Source organism: Protomyctophum bolini (assembly GCF_963924005.1).
Source record: "Protomyctophum bolini genome assembly, chromosome: 24".
Lineage (NCBI taxonomy): Eukaryota > Metazoa > Chordata > Actinopteri > Myctophiformes > Myctophidae > Protomyctophum > Protomyctophum bolini.
Genome location: NC_137885.1, coordinates 20,869,614 through 20,886,473, shown reverse-complemented (window position 1 = coordinate 20,886,473; position 16,860 = coordinate 20,869,614). Strand labels below are relative to the sequence as shown.

The following is a 16,860-nucleotide window of genomic DNA, read 5'->3' as shown; positions in this document are numbered from 1 at the left end:
CCAAAATGAAGGGCACGCAGCAATCTGGTGCTAAGGATAAGCAGGATGTTGACTGCATGGCTCACTACAACATGAGAAAACACTCTGCTCTCCTTGGTAACAAACAACGGTAGCCTTGAGCAATGCACTTAATCCCCTGTTGCTCCGGAGATGAAACTGTTGTAGTGTAACTCAATGGACAACATGTGGTAGGCTGTATCTCCTGGGAGAAGGTGTGTAATTGCAATAAAGAGTGAAAAGCAGCAGGCTGCCTTCATGATCTGTAGTGAGAATGTTGAATTGATAACAATTAAACCAATAAACTAAACATATGTTGCATGCAAATTAATTCTAGCTCAACAATAACTTAATAATTTCAAGATTCCTCGAAATAATAAAAAGAAAATAAAACTTCTACCGTAATATGATATGAGAGATTTGAGAGAGCTGCCTGGATTGTGGTTGACAGAAATAACCATTGAATATGTAGCAGCACATTATTTCAGCAGGCTGGTAATAATGGCTAATGATCTGCCTTTGAGGTCTAAATTGTTTGCCATAAATGTGATCAAAATGTACACAGCAGATTTACTCAAATTACAACCCTGGTGTCATCAAAATTGGCCAGCCGTTCTGTACATCTGACCTCAAACCATTAGACCGCCTTATATACGGAGCTGACCTGTTCTGATATTCCATGTTGATCCTTCCCAATCCATCCTTCCCCTTCAATGTCTCCCGTTTGGCTGTCCAGTCAAACTCTAGACGGGCCTGCCCAAAGTTATTAGTGCAGCTGCGCCCGGCAGTCGGCGAAAACTAGAGTTCTCAACAGGCCTGAAAATGAAGGCCCGGCCCTACCTGGGCCCTCATCACCTTGTACACTCAAGACACTGCCCCCCGCTTCATTCCATATGTTGATCTGACCTCATCAAACCCTGTACACACAAGACAAGCTCCATATATAGCCAGTACAGAATTCATTCCATATGTTGATCTGACCCCCCTTGCCAAAGCGCCAGCGCTCACCCAGCAGTCTGCTGTCACCGAGGCGGATGGGTGCACAGTCGTGGTCAGGTTGCAGGTGTGTGTGTGTGTGTGTTACACTGCAGTTTGAATGTGTTTAAAACTGTGACTGAAAAACTGGTTTTGATCGCCATCTAGTGTTCACCAGCAGACACTACAGGTGACTGAAGATTATTATGGATGCTGTAAATCAGTGCTGTGACTGTGTGGATCTGCAGTGAAGGTAGGCCTAGAAGAAACATATGGGGCTTATCAAGTTATTCATTCATGCAGTGGTGGAAAGTAAGCACATGTAGGCCTACTCAAGTAGGCCTACTGTTTGAGGTAGCCTACAGCAGTGATACTCAACCTCAGGCCCGCGGGCCACATCAGGCCCGCGGGACCATTATGACTGGCCCACCAATGAAAATCTAAAAAAAAGAAGAAAAAAAATTCTGGAAAATGAAATAAAAATAAATAAATCTGAATGAAGTTATCTTTAATTACATTATTATAAGTAATACTATTAGAGTTGTACTATTACTCGAACGAAAATAAAAGCTTCGGGGGGGAGATGCAATGCAAATGAAAGACATATACTCTGTATCCCTATTCCCTGACATAATTTTATAGCTAAACGGACAGAATTCTATTTTATTTGAATGATGAAACCCAGCTGCCATTAATAGTTGGAATTGGAAATGGAAATTGTGGAAATTGCGGAAATGGAAATTGCGGAAATTGCTAAAATTGTAATTGCGGAAATGGTGGAAATGGAAATTGCGGAGATTGCGGAAATGGAAATTGCGGAAATGGTAATTGCGGAAATTGCGGAAATGGTTGAAATGGAAATTGCGGAAATGGTAATTGCGGAAATTGCGGAAATTGCTCTTCACTTATAGCTATCTATTTTCAGGTAGATTGTTTTATTTTACTCAGTCAGCCATATCACTACTAATTTTTTTTCATGAAAAAGGTCATAGCTGGGTAATCTATTTTCAGGCAAATTGTGTTTATTGTATTTTATTTTACTCAGCCATAACAATTTATTTTCTGTTAACCAACTTGCTGGCTGGCAGGCAGGCAGACAGCTACTCATAGACAGGCAGACAGACAGACAGCTACTCATGGAGAATTGGACAGGCAGGCAGTCAGACAGCTACTCATGACAGGCAGACAGACAGCTACTCATGGAGAATTGGACAGGCAGGAAGGCAGACAGCTACTCATAGACAGACAGACAGCTACTCATGGACAATTGGACAGGCAGGAAGGCAGACAGCTACTCATAGACAGACAGACAGCTACTCATAGACAATTGGGCAGGCAGGCAGACAGCTACTCATAGACAGACAGACAGCTACTCATGGACAATTGGACAGGCAGGAAGGCAGACAGCTACTCATAGACAGGCAGACAGACAGCTACTCATGGACAATTAGGCAGGCAGGCAGACAGCTACTCATAGACAGGCAGACAGACAGCTACTCATGGACAATTAGGCAGGCAGGCAGACAGCTACTCAGACAGGCAGACAGACAGCTACTCATGGACAATTGGACAGGCAGGCAGGCAGACAGACAGACAGACAGACAGCTACTCATAGACAGGCAGGCAGACAGCTACTCATAGACAGGCAGACAGTAAGACAGCTACTCATTGACAGACAGACAAATAACTACTCATGGACAGACAGACAGACAGGCAGGCAGGCAGGCAAAGAGCTACTCATGTTATGTTATTATGTTATTATAACAGCTACTCATGTTATGTGCAATAATTTGTGCAGTTATGGAAACAGCTCTTTGTGTTTATGCAAGAAAATGTAACACATTTATTTATTTACATATTGTGTGCATGCACATTGTACTTTGATACATTTTGCGAAAATAAAGCAATTGAAAGAGAGAAGTTATCAAGTATCATTAATGTCGTAATTTTATCTACTGGCCCCTGGCCCCTTGCCATTTTTGTAATGTGGCCCACAGGTAAATCTATTTGAGTATCCCTGGCCTACAGTGTGTGGAGTCCAGGCTGCAGGTAAAGATCAGTTCTCCAGCCACGTCTGTTTTATTAAATGGGAACCTGAAGACTACCTGCTGGTTCTCAGTAAGTTTCAAGCACTGTCTGACTGTATTTATTAATGTATTTAAAAACAGGAAGGCGTTATAAAGAGGCTGGGGGTACGTTTTAGTTCTGTTTTAATCCTCGTAGCAGTTTTTGTATTGACCTGTACTTTCGTTTGAAATGTACTCATTCATCTGCAAACTGTTAATACAAATTTCAATCAATCAGTATTATGTGCCTTGTCACTACTTGCTGTCGCCACTAGATGTCAGCAAAACACCGCACTTGTTCCTAGCTCACTACATGTTCACCCTGCTAGAGTACGGCTAGTCTCGCGGTGCCAGGGTTGTCTGACTAAGCGAGACTACACGTGACCTGGAAGTATGTAGAGGTCACGTGGTTCCGTTGTAGTCCTTACAGTTCAAAGTGGCTCCGACTACAGCTTGTTGTCAAAGGGGTTTATTTACAAATAATCAGCCGTGTAATATAGATTATTATGCATCATTATCATCCGTTTCTACCGCCGGGTGTAAGGTAGGCTGTTCTGTTGCACTGCTGTGAGTCCTACTTTTATTCGTATGGTATGAATGATTGAAAATGTTATTAAGTTTGCAGAATGTACATTTGGATAAAACCAGAAGATGCATTGTTAATATCAGGGTTCCCCCACCCCCTTTTCCCCTTACTTACTTATATGTTTTTCACTTTTTACTTTCTTTATATGATGATTTCCTGTTTTTTTGTTATAGAAGTGTATATCGTCTCTAAATGTTCTGATGAATTGATAATGGTGGACCGTTTAGCCCTGGTCCAGTGCTTACAGCGAGTATCTCACTGTGAGAGACTCTGTAAGCACTGGACCAGGGCTAGACCAATAGCCCCGCTCGGAACCCTACGTACAGTTTGTTTACACTACAAACTGTACGTAGGGTTCCGAGCGGGTTCCTAGGCTATAGACCATGTTGTAAACAAGTGTAATGCTTTATCATGGTGTCGTCCACAGTAACAGTTATTGTTTGTTCTTTCGTTTGAAATGTACCCATTCTGCTATACCCATATGTTCCCTCTCCCTACGCTAGAGCGTAGGGAGAGGGAATATATGGGGCTACCATTCTGCATACTGTGCATGTTCAATCAATCAATCAATCAAAACAGACAGTTAATGATGTACAAATATACATGCACAGTATGGGAAAGGGGGGTGGGTGGGGGAGTTTCGAATTGCAATAAATGGTTACATTCATTGATTGATTCTGATTAATTGAAAATGGAGGACCCTGATGTAAACAAGTCTATAGCCCCATATGTGCCCTCTCCCTACGCTCATTCTGTAGCTCATTCTAGAGCTACAGAATGCAACCACATGCAACCCAGATTCGGCGCAAACAAGGGTTTGTGGCTCCGTGTGTAACCCATACCAACAGCCATTAAGACATGCGAATCCCTTGACTCCTTCAAAACCGCTCTCAAAGAGCACCTACGGATGGCTGCAATTCAAAACTGGCCCCCGTAAATAAAGACTGAGTCTGAGTTCATGTTTTTTTTCCCCCTTTTTTTCCCCTGTTTTTTCTTTTTATAGAAGTGTATATCTGTACGTCTCTAAATGTTCTGATGCAATGAAAATGGTGGACCCTGTTCTAAATGGTGTCGTCATTTGCCAGAACAGAAGTGAACATCAGCTTTCATGAGGAATAATTAAGGAGAAGAAGAGAGCCAGGTGGGATCATCATCATCACCATCATGTCAGGGTTCAGCGCTGAACTCATCGACTACCTGGAGGGCAGAATCACCTTCGAGGAGTTCGACAAGAGGAGAGAACAACGAGAAAGTGAGGTACAGTTTATTTTTTCACCTTTATTTAACCAGTAAAAACCACATGAGGGGAGAATCACCTTCGAGGAGAAAGAGAGACTAAAGACCCCAGGTCATTTGTAAAAATCACGGATGACGTCTGTATTTTTTTGTTTCCGAATCGACGTCCTTTGATAATGGTAATCCTGTGCGAATCGACATCTCATTAATTTGGGGTATATTTCTTTTTTTTTAACCCATTCAGGCCTGACGTTGAAATTAAAAAAATAAAAAGTTTTCTAAATCATGACAATTTTCTGAAAGATTTGAGGCACATTTTAACGATTTTTCAAAAATAGCAGACCTACAAGTTCGTAGAACGCCGATCTGCTATTTTTCAATAGCTAAATTATAACAAAATGTATGTAACCACGCTCAAAATGGGTTAATAAGCAGAGAGAGACAGCACGCCCCTGGGAATATTCTCTGGTAGAAAGATTAAAATGTGTTGCACACCTAATTCTGTCATGCAAACTAACTCTGTAATGTTGAGTCTGATTTAATTCCCTGTGCCAGTTATCATCTGCCAATAATCCAATTATACAACTTTAAATATAGCCTCCATTCAATGTTTCACTTTTCACTCTCGTATCTCTCTCTCTCTCCCCCTCAGTGCTTGCCGTAGCGCTTGCCCTAGCCTGGAAATATGCAAAGGCTCAATTTATGTAATTTAGATAGCATTTTATGTAGACGCTCTAGTCTATAGTGTATACGCATAGTTTCATTATATAGATATTCCGCTGTTAGACGTATGTTTAAGTTTATGATTCTTGACGACTGTTTTGTTTTTATGTATTTGATGTATTACCATGTGTTGTTCTTGCTTAAAGTAAATTGCTCTGGATTAAGAGCGTCTGCTAAATGCCTTAATTGTAATTGTATAGATTGCTGAATTGTAGAGGTAAATATTGTTTCATAATAAGCGTATTTCTCTCTCTGGTGGCAGGAATCAAAGAGGCAGTCTTCAGCTAATGGCGAAGGGGAGGAGGCCGACGACGATGCTCAACCCACAACCTCTGGACAAAGCCTCGGGAATACAGGTAAACCAACAGGGAGGCGCGCATGGCCAGACTGTTCCAAATGCTTCCGTCATACAGTCTGGAGCAACGGAAGCTCTGATCATGAGCAAAAATCAGGAGGTGTACTTCCAGACTCTACAGTATATAGCATTCGGAGAATGTGGAATAGTTGTCTGGCTACACGACACTAGAAAACAGGTAACCAACCAGTTTGATTGATTTTTTGTATTAGACATATAAAAATGCAAACGGCACAAGGCGCAGTCAAGCATTTTGGTCCAAAAGGATTACACCGATTACACATTCTTGTTTCCATTCAGTCCCACTGGGTTTGGAGAATTTCTGTGTATATTTGTTGTTAGAGGGCACAGTGGCTACTTCAGTAGTAGTTTACAGAGAGACCCCGGAGCAGACATGGGGAGAGACCTCGTGATTTCATCGACTCACTGGCCTTGGAATGCCTCGGGATCCCCCAGGAGGAAGTTACTAATGTCGCTGGAGCTTTCTGGTGGAGCTGTTGCCCCTGCAACCCGACTATGGATGAGCGGCTGAAAATCTTTGTACAATCTTTTTAAAATGAATTGGCTCAAATTGAGCCGTTGTATGAAGTCTAATAACAGGCTATATGCACAGCAAGAGCAGCCATATTGGAAAGAAATTGGGCCACTTCCTCAATTCCTTCACAGGTTTTTCCAATGTTGCTAATTAAGGATGGATGGATGGACTAAAGTCGGCCCTGGGACATTTCCAGAACCTTTTTTCTGCAATAAATGGGAGTATGAATCAGCCCCATATTCTTCTCTCCTCTAATCTGCGAGTGTGCGTGAGAGAGCGGGGGGGGGGGGGGTTGCATGTGTGGGAGGGTATGCCATATACAATGTGTGTAAATAACGCGCATATTAATGAAGTCTGACGTAATCGCTGTCAATTTAATGTGATCTTTATTAATCCATTCTGGGCGGGAACCCGTTTTGGCGTTGGCATTACGTTATGCTTTAGCTATTGAAAAATAGCAGATCCACAAGCTCGCTACGAGCTTGTAGGTCTGCTATTTTTGAAAAAAATCAAAGAACGACTGACATAGAAACATACTGTAGCTCTCAGGATGTAGAAGACATTTTTAGAATCTGATCTCAGGTCAGAATGGGTTAATTTATTTCCATTCTTTGTGAAATGAGCCAAGGTTATAGGGCTCGATAAGCATTGTGCTTCCCCCTGTCCCCTTTCCCAGCATCCTGGACTCCCTGTCATGTCAAATGGACTTCGTTTTCTTTCTTTTTGTGATTACCGGTATGTCTCTGCACCAATGTACGTATATACGTACCCTGTAACTGAACCTGTAATCTTTCTCTAGGTAATGTGGAGGAGGGAGTCAGCCCGGTGGTCCAGCAAGCCTTCGCCTCCATGCTGGAAGACAGCATACAACAGCAGCCATCTTCTTCTTCAGACGAGGAGGAGGAGGAGGAGGAGGAGGAGGAGGACGCCGCCGACGAAAACGCGTCTGACTCCATGAGCTACGTAGACGATGAGAAAGACGAGGACTACAAGGAGAAGGAAGTGGTGTGCAGGGCGAAGAGGCAGGGTGGGAGGTGCAGCAGGAGGAGGAAGAAGAAGGAGGAGGAGGAGGAGGAGGAGGAGGATCTGGAGGAGATGTTGGTGGAGAGGGAGCGTGGAGCTGAGAAGCCGAGCGTAGGGGATGTGTTCGCTCTGGAGATGGAGCTGAACCGTGAGAACAGGAAGATGATGAAGGTGAGTGAGGAGAGGCGGAGGTTAACTACCGTATGCAGCATGCTCTTGCTTTTCACGATTTGTGTTGTCTGTATACAGTCGCAATCATCGCATAGTTTCTGAGGGTCATGATTCGAATTGAAAGGTAGGGTAAAGTGATATTTTTACAATTCCACTAGTTTAATCTGTATCCTGACTCGGTTCTCTCTCCTGATTGGCTAACATTTGTATTTTGTATCCCAGTTTCAGTTTCTGAAAATGCATTTTATGTTTAAAAGGATCCCTGGCTAATACGACAAATATGTCTTAAAACATTATAATTTCCCTCTATTTAAAAAAGAAAAAGAGTACTATCACAATATAGAGCTTTTTAACACTTATTTCTTTGGTTAAAATAAATCACTTCTAGATTTGTGTTGTGTTGTACAGTCATCGCAATACAACTTTTCTGAGGGTCATGATTCGATATTAAGTCACAGTAAAGATAGAACATTGAGTATCTGTCCAGTTCACAGCAAGTAAAAAGATTTGTACGCATGCAATGTGTGTGTTTCAGTACCTTTTAACAGCGGGCGACAGCCTGCCGTACTTTCCGGAAGTACGTCGTTTGTCTATGGCATTGGTTCCCAATATTAATTTTTTTGTTATACTGAAGTACCACCTCAGAAATGATTTGGCTCTCCAAGTACCACCGTAATAACTGATGTTAAAATACTCTGTGTACTACCAGTGGTACTATAGTACCAGTGGTTGGAAACCTCTTTATGGGACCTGGCAGCAACTACTGAAAAAGTGGGTGGAGGAACGTCTCCCCAAAAACATAAAAATGTGCAGGTATCATTTGGATGACGATCGTCCGGCGATAGCCAATGAAATTCACGTGTTGCTTTGTTTAGCCTGGGGAACGTGGGAACGCCCACTAGGAGATGTCTATCGCCCGGAGGCGCCGGCGTTCGCCCGCTGTTAAAACGTAGGGTTTTTTGTGTCCAGGAGCGTCGTCACCGCAGCAAGCTGCCCCGCGCGCTGCGAGGCCTGATGGGTGAAGCCAACATCCGCTACGCCCGCGGAGAGAAAGACGACGCCATCCTGATGTGCATGGAGATCATCAGACAGGGTGAGGAACTGTGTACAAGTTTACAACGCTTCACAGCACAACGTGTTGTAAGCTTGTATTTTGCGTCATTAGTTCTTTCAGTCTTCAAGAAAGCTCTAATGATCTCAGATATTTCACAACCGCAATCGTTAATCTGTAATCTGCTATTTCTTCAACTGGTTAGCCGTATATGGCTACAGTACCACTACCAACACTTCATTTTACATATTGTGTTAAATGTGTAGGACACACACCGCTAGTGCGTGGGGGCTCCTTTCACGCGGTTTCACACATGACATATCAGGACTTGGCCCACAACATGTTTTCAGTCGTTGGATTTTCTTTAGCTTTAATACACACCTTCCTCCCTTCCTCCTCACGCAGCTCCCCTGGCCTACGAGCCCTTCTCCACGCTGGCCATGATCTATGAGGACAACGAGGACGTGGACAAGGCTCTGCAGTTCGGGCTGATCGCCGCTCACCTCAACCCCTCGGACTGCGAGGAGTGGGTCAAGCTGGCCGAGATGTCCCTGGAGCAGGGCAACACGCGGCAGGCTGTGGTCTGCTACGGCAAGGGTGGGTCACATTTACACCTGTTCCACCTAGTCTACTCTCCATGCATCCTAGGGTGGGTCACATTTACACCTGTTCCACCTAGTCTCCATGAATCCTAGGGTGGGTCACATTTACACCTGTTCCAACTAGTCTCCATGAATGCTAGGGTGGGTCACATTTACACCTGTTCCAACTAGTCTCCATGAATGCTAGGGTGGGTCACATTTACACCTGTTCCACCTAGTCTCCATGAATGCTAGGGTGGGTCACATTTACACCTGTTCCACCTAGTCTCCATGAATGCTAGGGTGGGTCACATTTACACCTGTTCCACCTAGTCTCCATGAATGCTAGGGTGGGTCACATTTACACCTGTTCCACCTAGTCTCCATGAATCCTAGGGTGGGTCACATTTACATTTTTTATTTTTTTATTAAAAAAATTATTAAAAAAGATCGGGATCGGGATCGGAATCGGCCGTGATCGGGATCGGCCCCCAAAAACGTGATCGGAGCATCCCTACTTACAACTAGTCAAGGGTGGGTCACATTTACACCTGTTCCACCTAGTCTCCATGCATCCTAGCTTACAGCTGCACACAATTGTGAGCTTGTAGGTTGGCCATTCTTTTTCCAAGTGACACCTTATGACTAAATAGTGTTTCAAGCAGTGGTGGAAAGTAACTAAGTACAATTACTTAAGTACTGTACTGAATATTTCCAATTTCTAGTACTTATACCGGCTAGTACCGGCTACTTTAACCGGAGGTTTGCATTTCTCCTGCTTCCTTTCTTGCTGCTGCTGTATCAGCGTGCCGCTGTATACAAACCTGCTGCTCACCCACCTCCACCCCAGCTACCAACTGTCGTTTTGGATCTACTGTTTAGGTACGGGGGATTCAAAGGATTCCCTTTTGTCGGGACTGATGTGCTTCATCTGAGTACCTAAAAAGCTGATCCAATACATCGCCAAACCATAATAAATATATTGCTCATCTTATATTCAATAAATATATATTCCATCCATTCTTGAGTTGTCCTGACTGAATTCATTTTATGCCACTACATCTCAGAGGCATTTATTTGAAAACTGTAGTTAGTAGTTACTTTGTAGATTTTGATCACTATTTTCAAAACAAACGGAAAAAGCCACCACTTCAGCCCTGTATACATTTCGGCTCACGCTTGTGGATTTGCTATTTTCTTTTTTAAATATATTTTTTATCCCACGATTTTGTAACCCATTTTTCACCCCTGTGTCAATCATCTACTGTGATCCTGGGCTCTACACACCCTCCGCCAACCTGGGGAGAGCAACGGACTTAACTCATGCTTCCTTCATGCTTGAGTGTCCGAGTTGCTCCTTTACACCTGTGGATTTGCTATTTTCAAAGGATGTTTATACATTTGAAAACTTGAAATGGGACATTCTGCATGCAATGAGTACTTTTACTTTTGGTACTTTAAGTACATTTTGAATCCAATACTTTTGTACTTTTAACTCAAGTATATATATTCCTGGAGGTAGAAAATGTGAGTACTTTTTCCACTACTCATTTAAATCTGTCCTCCACCCCGACAGCCATCAAGTACGACCCCAGCAACGTGCGCTTCCTGTGGGAGCGCTCCAACCTCTACATGCAGCTCGGGGAGCACAAACAGTGCATGGACGGTTACCGACGCATCCTGTCCCTGCTGCCCATGGAGAGCGGACAGGACTTCATCCAGCTGTCCAAAGACATGGCCAAGTGAGTAGAGGTCCCGTCTGACCCTGTTGTCCAAAGACATGGCCAAGTGAGTAGAGGTCCCGTCTGACCCTGTTGTCCAAAGACATGGCCAAGTGAGTAGAGGTCCCGTCTGACCCTGTTGTCCAAAGACATGGCCAAGTGCGTAGAGCTCATCCTGTTGGAGCAGTGGTTCCCAGGGGTCCTTGAGGGAGTTCCAGGGGGTCCCCAGCTAAATGATAGTTAGGAACCAAATGGACTCCTATGGGTCTTTATCTCTGAGAGTGTACAAATGGAACCAAATGGACCATAACGGGTCCATTTGGTTCCATTTGTACACTAAATAGGGGACCGTATAGCCTAATTCAGGTCAAACCGGGGGCCCTTGAAATGAAAAGTGTGTGTGTGCGTGTGCGTGTGCAGGAGTTACTATGAGAGCAACGACCTTCCCTCTGCTCTGGGGGTGATGGAGGAAGCCCTGGCCAGACACCCTGACCTCATCACCCATGAGCTCACCAACATGGCCGCCGAGCTGTTCATCGCCAACCACCAGCACAGCAAGGCCATGCAGGTAACTAACACCGCCTTTCACCAACCACCAGTACAGCAAGGCCCTGCAGGGAACAAACTCCCACCTCTGGGTGTCAGTCTGGGTGCGTTCAGAATAGAGACCTGCAAGCCCCTCTTATTATTGTCTACTCTGGGTTTTATAATGCAGCGTGAGTCCGCGATAGCCGATACAAGCTCACAGCGCGTTGCGCTGATTGACAGTGCACGTGCAGCAGTTACTGTATAAAACTATAATTAAGTAGGCTACTTTTTAGTGTGATGTGTGTTATTGACTTCTTAGTTCTTGTTCCTTAAAGTGGGTTCATCAGAGCGCCAGACAGCTGTGAGTGAGTAGCTGCTGCTGCGTCCGTGCACCAATAGAGCAACCGCGGCGGCGGCACGCATGCATGAAATATTAAGTACAAATATGTCGGTCTTCGGGCCGGGCTCGGGCCGTTTCTGAACTTTACCAACAGGCTTAGGGCCGGCCCGGGCCTTAACTCCACGGGCCCGGGCCAGGGCTTATATTTTAGGCCCGTGCAGGGCTCTAGTTCAGAAGTGCGTTCAGTAAAGTTGAAGGGTCTGAAAGCGTTTGTGTGTGTGTGTGTGTGTGTGTGTGTGTGTGTGTGTGCATGCGTGCGTGTGTCATAGATTCTGGTCCAGTTCTGTGGGATAGTCTTGGTGAGAGATGATGTACGCACGACAGACGCTCCGTCGGTTCAGATGGAGCAGATGAGTATGAAGGAGGAGGAGAAGGAGAAGGATAAGGATAAGGAGAAGGAGGAGGAGGAGGAGGAGGAGAACAAGAGGGAGGAGCAGGAGGAGGAGAAGAAGGATAATGAGGCCACAGAGTCGACCACAGAAGAAGTGGTAAAAGAAGAGCTCCTTGGTGAGTTGGTCCTGTTAAATAATATCTACTGTAGATACTGTACATCAGTGGTTCGCAAACCTTTTCACGTCAAGGACCCCAATTGACACTTACCGTCAATTGACACTTGCCCGCAGACCCCCTTAAGACAAGATTTTTACGGCTCTAGCAGTGATTCTCAACCTGTATCATTTCAAGGACCCCCAGTTTGACATGCATTAGTCTACGGACCCCCATTTAATGTCATTTATATCTCTGGGACCCCAATGTATATTGTAAAGTAATCCATATGTTGGTCTAAACGGTCTCTTACTCATTTTTCTTTTAGTTTTTGTTACCTTGTACTGTTGAGTAACTTGGAAAATAACCATAAAAACCACAGGGAAAAAGTATTGTGATAATATTGTGTATCGTGATGCTGTTTGAAAACAATATGGTGATAATATATTTTCCCATATCGACCTCCTTTGGGTCGTGCTTGCATTAATTGTTTTCTTACATTCAAAATAAACATTAACTAGACACATTGTTGATGGTATGACAATAAAAAATTGGTACCGAAATGTTTTGTTTTTATTAAACCACTGGCATGCTATCGCATAATATAACCGCTATCGCAAAATGATAGATACCGGTAAATATTGATGTATTCAATATGTCCAGGAGAAATAAAGGAGGTGGAGATAGAAGACAGCGTGCCGGTGGACATCAGAGCCAAACTGATGGTCTGTCTGATCCACCAGCAGATCTTCAAACCCCTGGAGGTAAGTCTGTCTCCAGCAGAATCAGAATCACTTTATTTGTTATTGTCTCCACCAGCCGAATAGGCATAGCTATGGAATCTCAACTCCCCATTGCAATCAGACCTGCAGATCTTAGCCCGTAGCACTTGCCGTAGGACTTTCCCTAGCCTCGACACCTAACAGGCGTATGCAAAGGCTCAACTTATGTCATTTAGATGGCATTCTATGTAGACATACAGTAGCACTCTATAGTGTATACGCATAGTTTCATTATAGAGATATTCCACTGTTAGATGGATGTTAGGTTCTTAGCTTACGTATGATTCTTTTTTAATGTATTGGTGATGTATGTGGCTCATGTGTTGTTCTTGCTTACTGTACGTCACTCTGGATTAACCCATTGTGGGTGGGAACCCCTTTTTGTAACCTTTCAAGACAGTCGGGAACCATGTGTGTGTGTGTGTGTGTGTGTGTGTGTGTAATAATGTTTTTGTGAAATACATTTTTTGTCATTTTTGAATATATATTTGAAGGTTTTCAGAAAACTTTGGCCATAGTCCGTAAACCCATTTTGGGCGGGAACCCCTTTTGGTGTGCTTTAGCTATTGAAAAATAGCAGATCTACGAGCTTGTAGGTTTGCTATTTTTGAAAAATCGACTCACATAGAAACATAGCTTTTTCAGAAAACTGTCGGGATCTAGAAGACATTTTCAGAATCTGATCTCAGGTCAGACTGGGTTAAGAAGAGCGTCTGCTAAATGCCTACATTGTAAACTGTCCAGGCGCTGCTGACGGAGATGATGGAGCAGAGTCCAGAGGAGGTAGGAGACCTGTATCTGGACGTGGCTGAAGCCTATCTGGATCAGGGCCAGTACACGTCGGGCCTGCCGCTGCTGTCTGCCCTGGTGACGTCTGAGAAATACAACCTGGCTGTGGTGTGGCTGAGGCACGCTGGTACGACACGCACACACACACACACACACACGTCTGAGAAATACAACCTGGCTGTGGTGTGGCTGAGGCACGCTGGTACGACACGCACACACACACACACACACACACACACATACAAATAAAATCATTAGGAAGAGAAATATATGTAGTAAACTTGTGGTTGCCACTTGCCCAAATGGGATGACCTTATCACATTTGTGAAGACGGCTACTATTGCAACTTATTTTGGGTTATGCCCCTTTTTTTTTAGCTTAGATTGACTGGCCTGTCATATATTGACCCTCTCTCTCTCTCCCTCTCCCCCCAGAGTGTTTGAAGGCGTTGGGTCATATATTGACCCTCTCTCTCTCTCCCTCTCCCCCCAGAGTGTTTGAAGGCGTTGGGTCATATTGACAATGCAGCAGAGAGCTACAACAGGGTGGTCCTGATGGCCCCCCAGCACCTGGAAGCCCGCCTGTGCCTGTCGACGCTGCATCAGCAGCTGGGTCGTCCGGAGATGGCCCTGAAGGCTCTGGAACCAATGTACGACCCAGACACGCTGGCACAGGACTCGTCCGCTACTCAGCAGGTCACCTTCCTGACATCATTTTAACACAATGCCAATGTCAACATTTCTCGAATATATAGCGCTTAAACCCAACCTGTTGTTGATTTCTATGTGATTTGTACCCGTGTGAAGTGATGGGCATTTTACCAACCTTATCATCTTACATCATCGCCGTATCAACATAACGTCAAATGCCGATTTGCTCAGTGACGGACAAAACAAAGTAAAGACAAACATTAAACCTGTATATACGAGGGACTAGCACCCCTCAAATTACAAGAGGGTTGCGCACACCCAGTTCCTTGCTGGTACTGGACAAAGGCAGATACCGTTCAAAAGAAACGGCTAACACTAAAACGTTTTTTCTGTGTGTTTAAGTGTTAAAGCACTTTGTGACTGTCTGCGAAAGGTGCTCTACAAATAAACGTTACTTACTTACCACTGCAGGAGCTGAAGCTGCTTCTCCAACGCTCCACTCTGCTGCAGACCCAGGGCAAAGTCCAGGAGAACATAGACACCATGCTCACCATGCTGGCCATGCTGCTGAAGGTCATTAGCCCATTTTAGGACTCACGACAGTTTTCTGAAAAAACATTATGTTTCTATGTTAGTTGGTTCTCAAACTATTTTGTGCCAAGGACCCCGAAATGTTATGTGAACACGTTCTCTTTATTAGCTCTTAAAGGTTTCATGACATTCATTTTCATTTATTTTTATTTTTCGTTTAGGTTAAAAAAGAAAAAAAAAAAAAGATTACATGGACATTTATACTGCCATAATGCAACATATCGTCATTCCTGTGTTAAATAATGCTTCAATGAAATTGACCCCCAGTTGTTATGTTTGCTGCTTAAAACCAATCCAATTTCATCCAACATTGCCTTATGTGTGTGTTGATTTCAGTGCTTTGGGGGGACAGTATTTGAAGTCATTTAAATGTTAAAATCTCAATTTAGCGGCCCAGGCGGTGGCATAACCGTCTGGGCACCCGACTGGTAATCCAGTCGCAGTGTGCCGCGGGTTCGACTCCCGAGCCCGACACGGCCTTTACTGCATGTCTTCCCCCATCTCTCTCCCGTTTCCTGTCAGCCTACTGTCTGTCCCTTCAAAAAACCAATTAAAGGCGTAAGCCGCAAAAGAAATCTATAAAAAAAAAAAAAAAAAAAATCTCAATTTAGCTTACATTTAGATGGGTCTTTCTATGAAAGAATGATTGTCAAGCGTGATGCAGAAACACAACTTAATCACTAGAGGTGTGTGTGTGTGTGTGTGTGTGTGTGTGTGTGTGTGTGTGTGTGTGTGTGTCTGTGTGTGTAACAGGTAGCGATGCAGCGTGCCCGGGTGTGTGCGCGTTTGGTGTGTGAATTTGACCAACGTCACATGAAGCTGGTAAAGCTCAAAAGCACGCTGTCAGATATCGAGGACCCGGAGGCTGCTTACCAGGACATCATGGGTATGTGTGTACAATTATGGTGTGTGATTGGGGGGGGTGGAGTGTGCGTGTGCTGTGGGGGGGTGCATACGTTGGTTAGACATACTACAAGTCCGACAGGCATTAGTTCGACAACACCGTCGCTCCCAGTAAGAGTTGCAACTAATCCGTGGCAGGTTAAAACTAATCCGTGGCAGGTTAAAACTAATCCGTGGCAGGTTAAAACTAATCTGTGGCAGGTTAAAAATAACCCATGGCTCCTGACATGTGTGGCAGGTTAAAACGAACCCGTGGCAGGTTCAAACTAACCCGTGGCTGCCGATATGCGAGGGCAGGTTAAAAGTGCTATATAAATGCACCATTTTCCATTTACCTATGGCCAGCGTCCTCTCCAGTGTGAATATATGCAGTTATATTTATTCATTATGTGAGAATATATGCACATCATGCTGATCTATAGAGCACCGAAGTCCTGACGTAACTCGCTCATCCCTTCGATTCCCCAGGTTCGCGGAAGTAATTTCTCCATGGAGAATAACATGGGGTGATGTGCTACAGTTTCTAGCGAACTGAGGATTGCTGGTGCTAAGCGATTAACATTGGACTTTTGAACTTTTTAGGGGCCCACAGCGAGGGGCCTCTTATAGCGAGAATCACACCACATAAATCAAAAGAAAGCCTAACTTGTCCACTTCAATTAAAAGAAAAAAAAATGATTTACCATCTTCCATTCTGGAGATATTGACCTT

At 44.2% G+C, this 16,860-nt stretch overlaps 1 protein-coding gene across 3 annotated transcripts in view; it reads left to right on the top strand.

The window, feature by feature from the left end:
• LOC308311892 (general transcription factor 3C polypeptide 3-like) overlaps positions 1 to 16,860 on the top strand; it is a 66,780-nt gene that overhangs the window by 39,886 nt on the left and 10,034 nt on the right. Inside the window, exons 1-14 of one of the 3 annotated variants that reach the window (XM_080758677.1) lie at positions 3,444 to 3,582; positions 4,715 to 4,881; positions 5,846 to 5,939; positions 7,273 to 7,667; positions 8,637 to 8,760; positions 9,124 to 9,315; positions 10,876 to 11,041; positions 11,441 to 11,588; positions 12,218 to 12,455; positions 13,098 to 13,198; positions 13,961 to 14,132; positions 14,498 to 14,700; positions 15,127 to 15,228; positions 16,000 to 16,132. In XM_080758677.1, coding sequence (XP_080614803.1) covers positions 4,789 to 4,881; positions 5,846 to 5,939; positions 7,273 to 7,667; positions 8,637 to 8,760; positions 9,124 to 9,315; positions 10,876 to 11,041; positions 11,441 to 11,588; positions 12,218 to 12,455; positions 13,098 to 13,198; positions 13,961 to 14,132; positions 14,498 to 14,700; positions 15,127 to 15,228; positions 16,000 to 16,132 — 2,161 coding nt within the window. In that variant the 5' untranslated portion in view covers positions 3,444 to 3,582; positions 4,715 to 4,788. Of the gene's footprint in view, positions 1 to 3,443; positions 3,606 to 4,709; positions 4,882 to 5,845; positions 5,940 to 7,272; positions 7,668 to 8,636; positions 8,761 to 9,123; positions 9,316 to 10,875; positions 11,042 to 11,440; positions 11,589 to 12,217; positions 12,456 to 13,097; positions 13,199 to 13,960; positions 14,133 to 14,497; positions 14,701 to 15,126; positions 15,229 to 15,999; positions 16,133 to 16,860 lie in introns of those variants that run through there. The other 2 variants (XM_080758678.1, XM_080758679.1) reach the window with 2 other exon arrangements.